Source organism: Mesoplodon densirostris, chromosome 7, assembly GCF_025265405.1.
Source record: "Mesoplodon densirostris isolate mMesDen1 chromosome 7, mMesDen1 primary haplotype, whole genome shotgun sequence".
In the NCBI taxonomy this organism is placed as follows: Eukaryota; Metazoa; Chordata; class Mammalia; order Artiodactyla; family Ziphiidae; genus Mesoplodon; species Mesoplodon densirostris.
Window position 1 is genome coordinate 50,557,748 of NC_082667.1, and position 18,743 is coordinate 50,576,490.

General features: G+C 40.4%; 2 protein-coding genes across 6 annotated transcripts in view; one reads left to right on the forward strand and one right to left on the reverse strand.

The window, feature by feature from the left end:
- PRCP (prolylcarboxypeptidase) overlaps positions 1–18,743 on the forward strand; it is a 73,075-nt gene that overhangs the window by 15,483 nt on the left and 38,849 nt on the right. The gene's annotated exons all lie outside the window — the stretch shown is intronic.
- LOC132493751 (small ribosomal subunit protein uS11-like) lies at positions 6,379–6,904 on the reverse strand. Its single transcript, XM_060104538.1, has one exon. It carries the CDS (start codon positions 6,886–6,888, stop codon positions 6,433–6,435), a length of 456 nt encoding a protein of 151 aa, XP_059960521.1. The 5' UTR covers positions 6,889–6,904; the 3' UTR covers positions 6,379–6,432.

An 18,743-nucleotide genomic window follows, 5' to 3' on the forward strand; every position in this document is an offset into this window, starting at 1 on the left:
AGGATGCTAAGAGACCTCCATTGATGATCACAAAAAGGCACTCTCCACGGGGAATAAAGTAATGAGGTCACTACTGTGGAAGTTTGTCCCCTTAAGCTCGGTGCTTAATACAGTCTACTATAAATACATTAGCGAATCCTCGATTTTAAGCTTTCCCAGCAGCAGTCCATGTACAAAATTTGGCTTGGAATAAGTTAATAAGAGTTCATATAAAGGTCCCTAATCTATGCTGCATGGACTAGTCCCTGCCATATCTTCATCTTCCACTCCACTTGCAGAGGGCCTTGCATGTTCCCCCTCCTACCCAGTAACTCCAAAGGACAGAGGTCACTGTTTGGCACTCTGTTTATGAAAGTCTCCCAGTCCCTGGGTTAGGGAGTCAAGTCTAGTTAACTCTACCCATGTATTTTGTTTTCTTTAGAAGTCTGGATATTGGTCTCATCTTTAAACACGCTGTTTAGAATAATAGTACTAGGCTCCTGTTTATTTAATAAAGTGTTATTGTTTTAAAGGATATTAGACTGAAAATTTAAGCTAATCTCTTTAACCAGTTTTATGGGAAGGCCGGCTATTTGAACCATTGTTTTGCCACCTAAGAGGAAATAAGTAGTTCCTTGAGATGTGGATTTATAATCTTCAGCATATGAAGTGATGAAGGGCATATCACAGATTATTTTAAATTTCTTTATAAATAAGATATCCAAAGCCACCGTGTTTCATTGCTGCAGTATGTACCTTTCCTTAGAGCTACGTAATTTATACAGCAATGAATGTGTACCAAAAATATATTGCACTGTCCTAGCACTAGTTACTGGTAACTGGACAGAAAATCAAAAGCAAAAGCATATCCCATACTAGACCACAACATATTTGGTGTGTAAGATGCTCTCACTGTCACCAAGTCATTACCTAAAAGAGCTGAAAAAATTTTTATTTTAAATTTTACTTTGCAAGGTTATGGCTTTTTAAGTGAACACTCAGAACAAATTGCTGAGGTTTCATATATTAATTTCTTCCTTCTAAGTGGCAATATTAAACACGTAATATAAATTGTGTATGTTCGTGTGTGTTTTTGGAAGTGGTTTCAGACTTGGGAGGTGCATGCTAATAATACACTGAAAAATATATTAATAATACACCAAGCTCTCACTTCCTGCCGGCCCTTGCTGGGCACTTGCATGAATGTATTATCCAAGTTAATCATCACAAGACACATCTGGGATAGGTATCATTATTATTATTGTTTTTTATTTTACAGATAAGAAAACAAGCCCAAAGACATGAAGTACCTTGTTCAAGTTCAGATAGCTCTAATAGATGGCAGATTTGGCACTCAAACTCAAATCTGTCTTCAAATTCCCACCTCTTTCCACTACATCCCAAAACATTTGTGGTTTTCAGGAGGAAAACAAAAAACCAAGTGTTTGAAAGATGCCCTTGGTACTGGTTAGATTTTATTAGTGTAAAAGCATGTGTGTGTTTTGTGTGTGTGTGTATTTAAGGCTTGACACACTTTGGCATTTTTGATAAGTTTTGCTAATAGCATATGACTAGCATGTTTGGCCAGCATCATTGTGATTTAATAACCTAATTTAAACAAGGAACTGCAACCCAAACAATGGCTGATTCATCAGATAGGAAAGTGAGGAAGTACTTGTTATCATTTGTCAGTTAATTTTTATTTTTATGCAGTTTGAACCATGGGTCACACTGCAGACACTGTGCTTTAAAACTGTCGGAAACCTCTGTCACTTCCTAAGCACTGATGGCCTCTTCCTTTGAGGGAGCCGCTCATACAACAATTTTGGAAAGCAGTGGTGATGACTCCCTTCTCCTTGGCGTCGGATGCTTCCTTTCTCTTGAACAATTGGCTTTAAATGACCATGACCGGTGCAGCCAGTGCAGACCAAAACAGGCTTTTTGTTTGCCTTTTTATATAGTCTAGACTATATAAATATCTAGAAAATGACCACACTTTAAAAGAGAAGGGAATTCATATTTACTGAGCATCTCTCCATGATCTCCTCAAAGGCAACAATCTTGGGTTTCACTCATCTGTGGATCTGGGAGGCCACAGCACCAAGCTCTGTATATGTGGGACTGAGCTGATAGAATGACACTGCATATTATGTCCTGTTTTATTGCAGACATTAAATACAAATATCTGACCTTAGGCAAGGTATAGAAGAGCCTATTGCTGTTACTTATATACCCCCAGTGCTTTGGTCCAACTCTGAAGAATGTGAGTGTTACCATGGTGAAATGGATGTTGGCTGAGATGCTAGGGGAGTTACTTTCCAAAAAATATGGATCATGGTTTTTAAAGATTTCCAGAAAGCCTTTTGCAGTCAAATTCTATAACATTGCCAAATTCTTTTATTAATTTGAATTTATAGTCGTTTATCTGTAGTGTCTATTCTTCATGTGACCTTTCTCTACTCCACACTCAAGGCAAATATATATGTACACTTTTTCCTGTTGGTCTTCCTGCAAAGCTTTATTCTTTAAATACTTCAATTTTCGAGGTGTCTGGCTTGTTTTAACGCTCGCTTGTTCCCTTCTGTTAAAAAATGTCTCCCTCTAGGAAGCCCTTTTTTGTTAATTGGAAAAGTAGTGAGGTCTTCTGTTGGTCTTTTGCTCCTAATTCATCCTTCACCTTTTTTTTTTTTTTTTTTTTTTTGCAGTATGCGGGCCTCTCACTGTTGTGGCCTCTCCCGTTGCGGAGCACAGGCTCCGCACAGGCTCAGCGGCCATGGCTCACGGGCCCAGCCGCTCTGCGGCATGTGGGATCTTCCCAGACCGGGGCACGAACCCGTGTCCCCTGCATCAGCAGGCGGACTCTCAACCACTGCGCCACCAGGGAAGCCCTCTCCTTCACCTTTGATTACACATATCTAACAAGTGCAGGCAACTCTAGTTGACGTGCAGATTCCATGTACTTCATTTAATTCCAAACTGACTGAATCCATGCCTCTCAGGATATCTTGACTGCCCCATCCCTGGCTTAGCTAGTGTAGGCTTAGACAATGGAAATACATTTTAGGATCAACCTTTACAAATATAAATCTGCTAGGAAAAAAATCTGTAATATTTGTTATTTATTATTGACACTTTGTGCCATTCATTACACATTGGTCATCTCATTGTTTTGTACACACTATGCTGGGATGTGGTTTATACAGTGCTGGTATTTCTCTGCTTGGAATGGTTTGTCTTTCTCCTTTCTCTGCTTGGCACGCTCCTGTCCATCCTTTGCTGCTCATGTCTTGCACCACCTTCTCTGTGAAACTTTATGGGACTGCTTTTCTTCTTTCCGATGGGCTGGGTAATTGACTTCATCCCCTTTGTGTCTCCCATTGCACTCTACAGACACTTTTGTGCTACTTCTCTGATTGCAATGATTTGTTTATATGTTTGTGTTCCCATTAGCCTGTGAGCAGCCTGAGTGCTGGGACCACATCCATCATTGTATCTTCAGTGTATGTGCTCAACAGCTGTTTGAATGAATAAGTGGCCCAAGCTGAAGTGATTACTCTGTCTTCTGAATGCTGTTAACACTTGCTTTTATTATATTTTGCCTAGTGCTACCAGCGTGGCATAGACACTGCCCAGTCTAAGCAGAAACTGGTCATAGAACTGAGGCCTCTTGCAGTGCTGTAGGTTAGTTCTTTAGGTCTGTAGGTGTGGAGAAGGGACTGGGGCAGCTGGGAAGTTAGGCACAGAGAAGGGGATGGTGTCACTCAAGGTGCTAAGGTAATTATTTGCCAACAGGTATGGAAGTGTTTTAATATTTTAAGAACTGGCTGAGTGTCAAGTCTTGGTTCTTCCAGGTAATGAGTGCCTTAAGAATAGGATGCTACTTATATTGCCTAGTATCCCTCATATGGCTACCTAGATACAACTCAGAGGTATAAGCATTCAGAATAAGATAAACTTTTATAACAAATATTAATGTTTTATTACATCTTGCATGAGACTCCCTTCTAAAACGCCTTTGATTTTTTTCACATTACTGTTAATAGCACTACTCTCTTCTTGGTCACCCAGAATAGGAAACTTTAGAATCATTTGATTCCCTCACCTTCACCTTCATGCCAAAAAATCCAGTCAATCATGAAGACTGTCCATGATTCCTTCCTAGTTTTTGCCCCTTCCTTTACATTCCCAGAATTATTACCTTGTGTAGGCCCCAAGTAAACTACTACAGTAGCCTCTTGAGTTCCTCTGTTCTTGAGGCCTCCGTCCAGGCCAGCTGGCACTGTGTTTTCTTCTCTTCTCCTCTTTTCCAATCCAGATCTTACTAGGCCCTGCTTAAGCCTCAGTTCTCAGGGAAACCTTCCCCAACTGACCTAGCCTAGCATGAGCTATCCTTCCCTGGGCTTCCCTAGTACTTAATGTCTGTAGCATTCATTTGGCTGTTAACTGTGTTCTACTTTGTGAGATGGCTCTTGTTGCCTGAATTATAATTACATCTTGGAATGTGATTTAATAGGTAGCTATCCCTCAAGTAGAAAGCCTTAGAATTAATACACCCATAGGAGCATAATGATTCAGGCTATTAAATTTTTAAAATTTCTTGGTAGACATAGATTCTGTAGCTAGCTTGCTGAATAATGTGCAATTTTGTTAAAGAGAAATGCTGACTGTGACCCACTAAATTGAGTTCATAACCCACTAATGGATCACAACCTCCATTTTATGAAACACTAATCTAGACTAGATGGACCTTACAAAGATGAACCTTTCTCCTGTAATGGAGAGGTTAAGTCCTGGAAGCAAAAATCTTTACTAAGGGTGAGTGTAAAGTATTGCAGGAGAGGTATATAGCACAAGAGTTCAGAGGAGAGAGACCTGCACGGTGAAAACTATTCCTACTGTAGGAAGATGATTCTGTTTGGGGAAGAAGGGACTTGGAGACTTGGGTATCCCTTAGTAGTCTTACAGATTTTTCCTTTGGTAGTTAAATCATTCCTTTCAGGGGTTTTTCCTTTCACAGGGGCAGGTGGGAATAACACACATTCATTTCCTCTTTACTTGTTTTCTTCCTTAGTGTTTATGTGCTTGCATAATAGCAGGGCTTGTAACTGAGATTTCCTGACTTGGATTGTATTTCTAAATACTAAGGAGCAAAAGCAGGATACTGTAAGGGAGAAGGTTTATTTCTTGTTTAATACTCATCCATTTTGGGAATGAACAAAAAAGACTTTAAAATGGGGAACTCTAAGAGGTACTATGCTATGAGATGAAAACACCATCACTTACAAATGGTGGTAATTACCTTTTCATTGTAGGCTTCTTGAATTATAGTTTTAAAGGAAGGGGATATTCTTTTTTTTTTTCTTTTTTAACATGTATTTATTTGGCTGTGCTAGGTCTTAGTTGCAGCATGTGGGATCTAGTTCCCTGACCAGGGATCAAACCTGGTCCCCCTGCATTGGGAGTGTGGAGTCTTAACCACTGGACCTCCAGGGAAGTCCCAAGGGAGGGGATATCCTATAGTAAGTAGTGTTGACAGACTGTAATTCTTACCCCTGAATAATTTTCCTAAGAATGTGCTGTTTCTTTTCCACTGATTTTTTCCTTCCCTTCCTTTCTTTCCTCCATTCCTTCCTTTCTTTTTTAAATGAAATGAGCCTTTGAGGCGAAGCTTTTCTTGGTTATATACTTTCTGGCAGCTCTTTTCTCTTGTAGAAGATCCTTTATGTAAAGGCTATCTTGCATGATTTTTACTGCCTTAGTAAAGACAGAATTATACCCGGGGAAAATCCATTGTCAAATTGCTTTTTAGGTTCCCCAGGGTCACATGTTAAATGTTGTAAAAATATCCATATGGTTGTAATGTACTTTTGTGTGCTTTTTTAAATACAAAAAATGAAATTATTGATGGCCATCAATCCTCAGGGGTTATTTGCTATAATTCAATAAATTTTGAGCCTTTACTCTGGTCAGGGATTTGTATACATACTTGAATCCTGGCAACCTTGTCAGGAAGATATTAGTAGCCCCTTTTAGAAATGAGGCAACTGAGGTTCATAGATGTGAAAATATTTGCGGGAATCTACCTCACTGGAAAGTGGTACAATCAGCATTTCAACTCAGGATTGCCAGACTACAAAGCAGGGCTTTTTCCACTGGATAAGGAGCACTTTCCTCTGGGCCTGGGGTTGTCTTGGAAGGCTTTACAGAGGGGACAGTGCTTGAGTGAACACCTGGATGGATGGAGGGTGAAGTAGGAGTTTTCTGTAATGACGTGAGGGAGGAGGACATTCCAGGCAAGGGTAAATCTGTGTGCAGCATATTATATCCAGATGATATGAAAAAGCATGTTATATCCAGATGATTTCTGAATTTTGAAGACTTGAGAAAGCATTTTTTTTTTTTTACATCAAGGCACAATTTATTAACAGAAAACAATAATTTGAGGAGTCCTGTTCACAGATGGCGACCACGGCGACCCCCCTTCCTGCGGGTGCTGTCGGAGGGGATGGGGGTGACATCCTCAATCCGCCCAATCTTCATTCCTGACCGGGCGAGGGCTCTGAGGGCTGACTGGGCACCTGGTCCAGGAGTCTTCGTCCTATTTCCTCCTGTGGCCCGGAGTTTGATGTGGAGGGCAGTGATGCCCATCTCCTTGCACCTCTGGGCTACATCCTGGGCAGCCAACATGGCAGCATATGGAGATGACTCATCTCGGTCAGCCTTCACCTTCGTCCCACCAGTTACACGGCAGATGGTTTCCTTGCCAGAAAGATCGGTGACATGGACGAAAGTGTCATTGAAGGATGCAAAAATGTGGCACACACCAAATACATTTTCTCCTTCGGCCACCTGAGGGCCAAGGCTGATAACCTGTTCTTCCTTCTTTTCCTTCCCCTTGCGAGGTGCCATTTCTACTCGTCTTCTCCAGAATCAGCCACCAGAAAGAGAGAGAAAGCATATTATATCCAAATGATTTCTGAATTATGAGAGGGGCAAGTGGCAGAAGATGAGGTTGGAAAAGAGGTGGGCAGGGTCCCAGCACAGGCATTGTCAGCTTCTCTGAGTTTGCCTCTTCTCTAGCCTCCTGTACCAGCAGTTAGTTGGGTTGTGTTTCCTCTTGGCTGCCATAACAAGCATCCTGTGCATAATGTGCATCCCTTGTGTAGAAATAGTTTCTTTACTCACTTGTTTCCACTAGACTGTGTCCTCTTTGAGAGCAAAGACTGTGCTTTTTATCGTTGTATCCAGTATAGCCAGACACATGCAATAGGCACTCAGGAAGTGATGGGGTATGAAAGGGCCTTGTCCTTGCTAAGGAGAATCAGTATTAATCATGGTCACCTCTGTTTGCCACTCTTCTACTCTTTCACAGTTGAGTAGGATTTTAACTTGGTAATTTTAGGATCTCTTCACATTTCCTGAGGCTAACACACCTGATAGAAAGCTAACAGAGCCTCACTGGTGGCCCCAAGGGCCCAGAGTAGAGTTAACTGGTATAGCCCAAGTCCAGCCTGGGTTACTTGGTCTCCTGGTGTCACATCACACTTCTCACTTCTTCTGCTCAGTTCAACTCAGCAGTCATTGATGGAGCAAGTCCTGTGCCCATTGTACTTTGTGCTGTGGGGATTCAGACATGAACAGGAAAGGGGAGGCAGTATGGCACGGTGGAAAAAATGCAGCCTCTTCACTTCATAGGGTTCCTGTGGCGAACAAATGAGAGAACGTACATTTAGCCCTTAGTGCAGGCCTTACGTTATTCACAGGGCAGGTGGGAATAATACACATGGTTTTGATCAATAGATTCTAGCATCTTATATAGGGTTACTTTAGTCTAGAGTTTATAATAGTATAGCATGTGTACGACATGTGTAAATAGGTAAATACAGTGCAAAGGCTACATTTGAAAAGCACTATAATAGAGCTGAAATTACCATGGAAGCACAAAGAGGGCAGCAAGACCAAGGAATGCTTTGTGGAAGAAGTGGCACTGAATAGAATCCCCTTTTCACACAGTTGACATACCTAACTAGAAGGCTGTGGAGATTAAAGGCTTAATTAACTATTGCCTGTTCTGAGACCCCTTCTCTGATCACCCTATTAAAATTAGGTCTATCTCTGTTATTCTCTGTCAGAGTCAAACCTGCACAATTACAGTTTCTTCTTTTTAAAATTTATTTTATATTTTATTTTATTTATTTATTTTGTCTGCGTTGGGTCTTCATTGCTGCACACGGGCTTTCTCTAGTTGTGGTGAGCAGGGGCTACTCTTCATTGCGGTGCACGGGCTTCTCATTGCAGTGGCTTCTCTTGTTGCAGAGCACGGGCTCTAGGTGTGCGGGCTTCAGTGGTTGCTGCACACGGGCCCTAGAACGCGCGGGCCTCAGTAGTTGTGGCACGTGGGCTTCAGTAGTTGTGGCTTGCAGGCTCACTAGTTGTGGCTTGTGGGCTCTGGAGCGCAGGCTCAGTAGTTGTGGCTCCTGGGCTTAGTTGCTCTGTGGCATGTGGGACGTTCCTGGACCGGGGATTGAACCCGAGTCCCTTGCATTGGCAGGTGGATTATTAGCCACTGAGCCACCAGGGAACTCCCTCTAAGTGTTTCTTTATTTGTGTATTTGTTTGTTTATTATCTGCTTCTTTCATTAGACTATAAGCAGTGTGAGAGCAGTGACCATATCTAGCTTGTTCACTATTGTATCTCTAGCACTAACCCCTGGTAGGCACTCAAGAAATACTTGTTAAATGAATGAATGACTGTAAACACTGACTGTCATTTATCTATATATCGTTTTAGCTCTGGGCATTTGCTATGCAGGACTGTGGCCTAATGACAAAAGCACCTGAAAGTAATCAAGGAGCAACTTGGTCCTGTTTGAACTTGCTGCTATTGTTCTGAGCTTTTTGGTTTCAGCCGAGGATATCCTTTTCCCTTCCTTTATCTTTCTTACAGCGCCCTTATCATTCAGACCGGATGAATGCTGAAAACAATGAGTAGTCTATAGAGTGTATTTTTAAGATGATGATTAAGAGTTTCTAGAGGCCATTTTATAGTGAAACCAGGACTGAAAATTGGATGTTGGAGTTCCCCAGAAGGAAAAAGCTCAGGCTGCTACTTTCTTCAGTTGCTTCCTTTAGTGTATGATCTTCATGTGGGCATTTTATAAAGTTTAATTTTTTGGAATGCTAAAAGCCTTTAAAGTCATGTATTAGTGTAATAAAAAATTATTTCTTTAAAGCAATCTCTAAAGAGAGAATGCTGTAAGTTTTCTGTTTCAGCAGTTCTCACAGTGTGATTCACAGAAGGTCCTTTGTGGGGGAGGAAGAGATGCATTTTAGCATTGTGTAGTAGTATCTTCTTTGTATACACTACTTTTTAAAAATGTAGTTTATTGATTTGACAGAGATAACCAGGTAAAGATAGTGGTCCCTGATGTCTTTTGCCACACCAGAGAGGAACAGAGACCGTCAGGTTTGAGAACAATTACATTCTCATGTTGTATAATTTCTTTAGTTTCTGGATGAAAAGGGTAGCAGTAAAATCTGCTTTATTCACGTCCATTAAATGCTACTGGGAGCCTGATGGCCTTGGAACTCTTTCACCATTTTAGTGGGGCTCTTGCTATTTAGAATGCCCAGAGTCAGGGTCAGTGCAGAATCAGTTATTAAAGGACAATAGTGGTGGTTATAGTTATTCAAAAGACTTCCTTTTGTTGATTGCTGTTATGCAAATACTACTGATGTCATACATTGGGTCTTTTTTCATTGTGATCTTTCCTGGGTGTATTATGATTTTAGAAACTGGTGTATGATGTTATATATATTATATATATAGTGACTGAAGAAACCTGGCTTATTTATCAGTCTTGCCATGATCTCTTACCTGGACCTTTCAGTAGCCTTTTGTTTACTCTTCTCCCTTTCTTTATCATCTCATTCTCCAGGCCAGTCTCCACAGAGCAGCCAGAGTGATCTCTTTAAAACATAGATCAGAATAACTCCTACAGCTCTTTAAGGCTTTGTCACTGCTCTTTGTGTTAAACTCCCTACTGTGGCCTACCTGGCCCTGAGATTCATCCCATACCACAGTGCTTCCCCTTGTTCACCATGTTCCAGACACTGTGGTCTCCTTTCTGTTTTTACAACGTGCCAAGTCTCTGAGCCTTTGTATTTTCTGTTCCTTCTTTCTAGAGTTCTTCCCCTGGCTGGCTTCTTCAGGCTTTACCCCCAGTACCACCTCCATGGAGAGGCCATCTATGTTAGCTTCTTAGGGCTGTTGTAACAAAGTGCCACAAACTGGGAGGCTTAAAACAACAGAAATTTATTTTCTAACAGTTTTGGAGGCCAGAAGTTCAAAATCAAGGTGTCGGTGTGATTGATTCCTCCTAGGGAGAATCTGTTCCATCTCTCTCCTAGCTTCTGGTAGTTGCTGGCAATCCTCAGTGGCTTGTAGCTGCATAATTCCAGTGTCGTCTTCTGACATCACGTGGCTGTCTTTCTTTTGTATATCTGTGTCTTCACATGGCCTTCTCTCTGTATGTGTCTCTGTGTTTCTTCTCTTCTTATAAGGACACCAGTTATATTGGACTAAGGGCTAACTCTATTCCAACATGACCTCATCTTAATTAATCATATTTGTAATGACCCTATTTCCAGATAAAGTCACTTTCTGAGGTTCCAGGAAGAACATGAATTTTGGGGGAGACGTTATTCAACGCAGTACACCTTCCCTGACTCTCATTTTAAAGTAGGCTGCATTAGTGGAGCTATATCTATAAACATACTCACAAGTTATTTATTTCTAGCCATTGGTGAGCAAGGCACTTCATTAGGCCACATTTCATGCATTGTGCTCAATTCTGGGCACACCATCCGTGAAAGGGAAGATAATTGAATGAGGATGTGAATGAGGCTGTGAAGATTTTAGAAATCATGTTATATGGGTAAGAACTGGGGTTTTGCTCAGTTGGAGAAGAGTAGATTTGGGAAGTCATCACAGCCCTCTGCAGGAGGACCATCCCTTCAGAGGAGGGGGAATACGGAAGGTTGGATTGTAAATTACATACATACACAGGTCTGTATCCTGTACTTGAGAAGTATGGTTTTGCCTTTTTGGGGGTGGGGGTGGGGGTCTTTATCATTTTACCTTTTACCAGATACCAGCCTCCATCTCTTCCATCATAAAGGAAGAAAAACATTAGTTTGTCCCCCTCATCTGTGGTTTTCCTTTCCACAGTTTCAGTTACCTGCAGTCAACCTTGGTCCAAATATATTAAATGGAAAATTCCAGAAATAAACAATTCATAAGTTTTAAATTACGTGCTGTTCTGAGTAGTGTGATGAAATCTCACACCTGCTCTGTCCTGCCAGGACCTGAATCATCCCTATGTCTAGCATATCCACGCTGTATATGCTACCCATCTGTTAGCATGGGAAAAAACATAGACTATGTGCCCTTTGTACCCACAGGGAATTGGTTCCAGGACCCCTCCGCGGATACCAGAATCCATGGATGCTTGAGGCCCTTATATATCGTACCATACAATGGCATAATACAGTTGGCTCTCTGTATCTGTAGGTTCCGCAGCCAAATATATGGGTAAGAATATGGAGGGCTGACTATATTGGGTTTGCTGACCGTATAGGGTTCAGCACTACCTACAGTTTCTGGCATCTGCTGGGGGTCTTGGAATGTACCCACCATGGATGTGGGGGATTACTGTATATGAGTTCTGGCAAGATTTTTCACTTAAAATGGAACAAATATAACATAGTTTAGATTTTCTTGCAATTCAGCAAGCAGATTTCGGCAGCATTTGCCTGTGATGGAGAGGACCTCATGGCTTTGGGGATGCGTGGACATCAGGGATGACCTCAACTCCCTTGCCTCCTGTTCTCTGTCACAGCCTCTTTATGAAATTCCTATCCTAGTTTTATCCAGCCATTAAACTTCTCTACTCCTATCCTGGGTGGCGGATGTCTGTTGAAGCAAACCCACAACTAGGTAGATTGTTGTACCTGCAAATTTAGTCTCTAAACTCAGGGATCCTATGAAGGCCTGAGCATCAGTTCCTTCTTCCATGCTGCACTTTCACCTCTATCTTCAAATCATTGCCACACTATGTCCTTTTACTCTCTTTTAGTAGGTAGCCTTGCCCCCTACTTCACTGATTAAAAAACTTAGTTGTTGTACAAGAGGCGTTTTAGCCAGAACCCCGTCAATGTTCTCCTTTTCCACCTAGAAATGTAGTTCCTTCTGCACCCAACTGTTTCCCAACAGAGGAGGGGTTCCTCCTGTCCAAATCAAATCCCTTCATCTGTGTCTTGACCCCATTTTCTTCTGTCTCCTCAGAATCTCCCAGCATCACTAATCCCCCCTCACCTATACTCTCAGCTATTCCCTCTAATCACTTTTTGCCTTTGGGCATTATACCTCTACCATGTTTCTTTCTTCTTCATAAAACTCTTTGTGGAAAAACGTATCTTATACATTGATCAGATCGACATTTTGCAGCACATTTGGGTATACTGAACACTAGTATGCTGCTGAATGAGCCAGTATAATATACATTTTACAAGAAGTTGTCATTCAGGTTAAATAACTGTGCACTGCCAGAGAGCCACAGGTTTAAGTCCTTTACAGCCCTAAAAACTGTGACTATAACCCTGTCACAGGTCATACCTGACCTTTTAGGTTATATGCTTCAGTAAAATGCTGATTAGTCCTTCCCCTGCCCCTCCACCTAGATGCTGGCCTTTTGTCTATATTAATTTGTAGGTATTTATCTTCCTGTTTCTCCTCCCAGCAGAGGGCATGCAGTTCCTGGTTCCTCAGCAGGCTGGATAAAGCTAAACTCTTATGAGTCGGGTTTAGGTTTTATTCTTGGGTTCTTCCTCAGGCACGTGATTTGTCACTGGGCAAAAGGCACATCTGACTACAGCATTCTGCAACTCTTCCAAAGCCAGTAACAGACCCATGCAATAAATGAATCCTCACAAACTTGATCTTGGGAACTTTGATTTCCATTCTCATTGCTTTGAGTCATGCTGTTCTCTGAAGCTGTGTTGGGTTTGTTTTAATACCAACTGCAGAGCTAGGATGTATGCATGCGTGTATTTATTCTGTGTATAGTCATTGATCTTCTACCATGTGCCAGACATTATTCTAGTCACTGGGGACTTCGCAGTGGACACAACAGATGGAAGTCTCTGCCTCATTAAGGCTCTATTTCTAGCGTACCTATTTCATTCACTGTTGGTTTAGAGAGGCAATCTCAGATTTCAGTTAGGTTTCTCTTTATAGGGAGATTTTCCTATGTACATCAGGTGGCAGCCTGGTGAATCTAATCTCATCTCCCATCTCTTCTCCTCATGAACTGTATATCTTCTGCCACAAACAACAACAGTTCCTGAATATGCTTGTTCTGCAGAGTTCCTCATGCTCCCTTTGCTTGACATGCTTTTCTGTACTTGGAAATATTCTTGTTACTCTTCCGAGTTCACCTCAGATGTCACTTCCTTGGTGAAGCCTTGCATGATTCCTGCAGGTCGGAATGTAACTTCTAAGCTCCCGCAGCACTTTGTATATAGAACTTAAACCATACCATCTTGTGATTGTTTATTAGTATGCTCATCACTTTTTTTAGATTCAAAACTTGAGAGATGGAATTGTATCTTACTCCGTTCTCTTTCCTAATGCCTGTCACTAATGAATACTCAATACACATTTTTAAGTGAAAGAAAAAAAAAATTTTTAAACATCTTTATTGGAGTGCAATTGCTTTACAATGGTATGTTAGTTTCTGCTTTATAACAAAGTGAATCAGCTATACATATACATACATCCCCATATCTCCTCCCTTTTGGGTCTCCCTCCCACCCTCCCTATCCCACCCCTCTAGTTGGTCACAAAGCACCGAGCTGATCTCCCTGTGCCATGTGGCTGCTTCCCACTAGCTATCTATTTTACATTTGGTAGTGTATATATGTCCATTGCCACTCTCTCACTTTGTCTCAGCTTACCCTTCCCCCTCCCTGTATCCTCAAGTCCACTCTCTATGTCTGCATCTTTATTCCTGTCCTGCCCCTAGGTTCTTCAGAACCATTTTTTTTTTTAGATTCTATATATGTGTTAGCATATAGTATTTATTTTTCTCTTTCTGACTTACTTCACTCTGTATGACAGACTCTATGTCCATCCATCTCACTACAAATAACTCAATTTCGTTTCTGAGTAGTATTCCATTGCATATATTCTTTATCCATTCATCTGTCAATGGACACTTAGGTTGCTTCCATGTCCTGGCTATTGTAAATAGAGCTGCAATGAACATTGTGGTACATGACTCTTTTTGAATTATGGTTTTCTCAGGGTATATGCCCAGTAGTGGAATTGCTGGGTCGTATGGTAGTTCTATTTTTAGCTTTTTAAGGAACCTCCATACTGTTCTCCATAGTGGCTGTATCAATTTACATTCCCACCAACAGGGCAAGACGGTTCCCTTTCCTCTACACCCTCTCCATCATTTATTGTTTGTAGATTTTTTGATGATGACCATTCTGACTGGTGTGAGGTGATACCTTATTGTAGTTTTGATTTGCATTTCTCTAATGATTAGTGATGTTGAGCATGCTTTCATGTGTTTGTGGGCAATCTGTATATCTTCTTTGGAGAAATGTCTATTTAGGTCTTCTGCCCATTTTTGGATTGGGTTGTTTTTTGATATTGAGCTGCATGAGCTGCTTGTACATTTTGGAGATTAATCCTTTGTCAGTTGCTTCGTTTGCAAATATTTTCTCCCATTCTGAGGGTTGTCTTTTCATCTTATTTATGTTTTTCTTTGCTGTGCAAAAGCTTTGAAGTTTCATTAGGTCCCATTTGGTTTTTTTTGTTTTTATTTCCATTTCTCTAGGAGGTGGGTCAAAAAGGATCTTGCTGTGATTTATGTCACAGAGTGTTCTGCCTATGTTTTCCTCTAAGAGTTTCATAGTGTCTGGCCTTACATTTAGGTCTTTAATCCATTTTGAGTTTATGTTTGTGTATGGTGTTAGGGAGTGTTCTAATTTCATTGTTTTATGTGTAGCTGTCCATTTTTCTCAGCACCACTTATTGAAGAGGCTGTCTTTTCCCCACTATATATTCTTTTTTTTTTTTTTTTTTTTTTTTTTGTGGTATGTGGGCCTCTCACTGCTGTGGCCTCTCCCGCTGCGGAGCACAGGCTCCGGATGCGCAGGCTCAGTGGCCATGGCTCACAGGCCCAGCCGCTTTGCGGCACGTGGGATCCTCCTGGACTGGGGCACAAACCTGTGTCCCCTGCATCGGCAGGCAGACTCCCAACCACTGCGCCACCAGGGAAGCCCCCCATTATATATTCTTGCCTCCTTTATCAATAATAAGGTGACCATATGTGTCTGGGTTTATCTCTGGGCTTTCTATCCTGTTCCATTAATCTATATTTCTGTTTTTGTGCCAGTACCATACTGTCTTGATTACTGTAGCTTTGTAGTATAGTCTGAAGAAAAATTTAATATAAATGTGATTTAGTTTAATATAATTTACATAGGACTATAGTGAAATAGAAATATAAACATCATATGTACATAATACATGTATCTTAAAGGAAATCTTAAGTGTTTACAAATCTATTTGCTAATTGTCTTATAGGTATAGAAAAATGCACCATCCTAAATCCAGAATCCTCTCATTCTCTTTTAGAGTGACTTCCTCCCACAAGGGTAATCACTAGTCTGACTTCTAACAGCATGCATTTTGAACCCTGACTTTAAACTATGTGAATATATCTTTATTTAAAAAGAAAGATGTGAAATAATTGACATTTTTGTATCTCAGGTTTTTTCATTTAAGAGTTTGGACTTGAGATTTAAGTTCCCTTACTGTCCTAAAATTTTATGAATCTAGTATTTAAAACCTAACGGTTCTCCTACTTTACTATTGGATTGGCCAAAAAGTCGTTCAGGTTTTTCCCATAACATGGAAAACCCCGAACGAACTTTTTGGCCAACCCAATATTTATACAACAGTGCCCTCTGACGATGTAACATTTACTAAAATTTAGATATTTAATAATTGCAGTGACACTTTATCTCTAATTTTAGAGCTTAAACTGTGGTCAGGTAATTCTAGTGGTACAGAGCTTCCTGAAGCCACAGGAAGTTATTGATTGTGTGGTGCTCTCACAGAGCTGTTTAGCCAACAGATGATGCCAGAATCTTCCTCTGCTGAAACACCTGACTGTTGTTTGACAAAACATGTTATTTCTTGATTTACTGGAATGTTTTAGGTGTTCTTAAGGGCAGGATATCTTCACCTTTGTTTTAGTAGTAGAGCAGAGAATATTTTGATGTCATAGAATTTTGGTAATTTAGAATGGGATTCTCCTTTTGGGGTCCAAAGTCTTTGGTCAGGGGAAAGGAGGCTTCCTGAACACTGTAGAATTGTGTTGAATCCATTTTCCTACCAAGTATATACTATTAAAAATAGTATATACTATTTTTAGATGCTGTTGTGATATTTATTTATACCACTACTGAATTTATAATAGCTTCTCTTATATTTTCTCAAGCACTGGCTTGATATAACATGATATAAAGTGTCTATGAGAATTTTAACATTAACAAGAGGACCTTTTACACAGAAATGTGGGGAACCACATTGGGAAGATTTGGACTGCATTCATTTAATAATTATTTATAAAGTATCTATCTTGTACAGGGACACTGTGGTAGCTATTGTGTTCTTGCCTTTCTAACAATTCATTTGTAGGTGTAGGAAGCTGGATAGCCAAACTTTTTCCACGGCGGACTCTCTCATATCCTTTTATTCCCTTCCCAGTTTGTTTTATCTTTAAGTAAATAATTTATATCTAAGAGTTTCTTTTTTGAGACTAGAAGTAGGTTACAAATAATATACAGAAGGAAGGAATACAATTTTCTCTCTTATATTAATATGGACAGAAAGATGTGTGAAGATATGTAGCATCTTATTACATAGGAGGATGATTTCATTTGAAGGTTATCTCTGAGGAAACTTCCACCTCCCTTTTAAAATGGAAACTAGACCTGCTAAGGTTGGCAATGAAGGGAGCATCCCTGTGGGAAGGGAATGACATTCCTGTTTCTTGAACTCACCTTCCTCTTGGAGGGACTTGTGATTCTTTTCCTTATCACCACCACGACTCTGTCATCAAGGGATACTGTTTCCCTTTTAATTCTTTTAAGTCAGATTTACTCTCCAATCTTTCCTGGTATCTTTGAAGTACAGATGAACAAAGGTAGAACATTCAAGAGATTCTTGAAAGGTTCTGACATAATAAAGTAGAAATAAACCTAGTCACCCATGATCTGACTCATAAGATATGGCTTGCTCTCCCATCTTGACCCAGTTCTGTGGCTACTCCTGTGTGAGGGACAACTTAGTAGGACCCCACTCATAGGACTTTCCTCCAACTATAGACCTAGATCCTGCCTAAACCCTACCTTCCTTTCAGGTTTTGGTTCCTTCTTTGAGAAATTGTGTCCTTCTAACATGAAGGTGTCTACCCCTTCAGGGGAGATCAAGCTTGCTCAGAAACAATGTCAGTCTCCATTTAGGAACTCTAATAGAATGTAATGCCATAATTCCATAATTAATACAGGGTACACACATCAAATGGAAGAAAGGCCATCTTATTTCATTTTAACATCTCTGGATTAGAATTGGAGACCAGAGAGCCCTCTTTCAAGGTGCTTTGATGTATTGGAGGTGTGAGTCTATTTTTTTGTCTTGTATATCTCTGAGTATACTTTTCATATGTTTAGTAAAATTTCAGTTAACTATTATCATATATCTGGGTATGATATATCTGGGTAAATGAAACCAACTGTATACTGAGTTTCTTAAAACTAAAAGCTACTAAGAGTCAACGTGATTTTTTTTTATCAGCCACCTGATTAAATGAGTTAAAAACAATATAGTAACAGTTCTTGAGTCAGGTCAGTGAAAAGACCATATGCTTTAGTATAACTGTTAGTATGTGTTTGGGGATATGTACTTCATTTTGCAAATGAAGATACTCTAGTGTCCCCTGCTGAAGGTTGAAGTTTGTAGTCAGCCCTATCTGCCATAGTGTGTTACAGTGAAAAAAAGCAGGCTGGATTTTGTCAAAGGTAGGATTGGGTAGTGGATAAAGCACATGAAAAACAATTGTGTTTGACTCATTTATTAGTTATATTACCTTGGACAAGTTATCTGACCTCTCTGAGCTTCAGTGTCCTTATTATAAGACTGGTATAATGAACATGCCCCCAGAGGGTAATGGGGAGGATGGTGAGGTGATTTGTGTAAAGCACCAGCACAGTACCAGACACCGAGCAGGTGCTCTGTGTTAACCCTCACTCCAAGTTGCCACCAAAACTGTTTCTAATAGATGTGGTGTTCTTACAGGCTTTTCTGGGTGTAAATTTTATTTTTGAGCAGTTTTAAAGTCCAAATAGTTATTTTTGCCACAATAAACTATTTAAAGGTTGTTGTTCTCTTTATTCCTTCTTGCCTACCCATTCTCATGGATCTCTTTATCCTCAAGGTGAAGAAGGGAAGCATCGCCTGAAATTTATAGGACCACATTCTAGAAAGGACTGCTGTGTGTGACTAGAGGTATTTTTACTTTTTTGAGGTCATGCCTGTGTGGCTTTTACAGTGCTATTAATTATTTTAGTTATCTCAATACACCAAATTGAAAAAACAATTAAAAATTCCAGGTTTGCCTCTGACT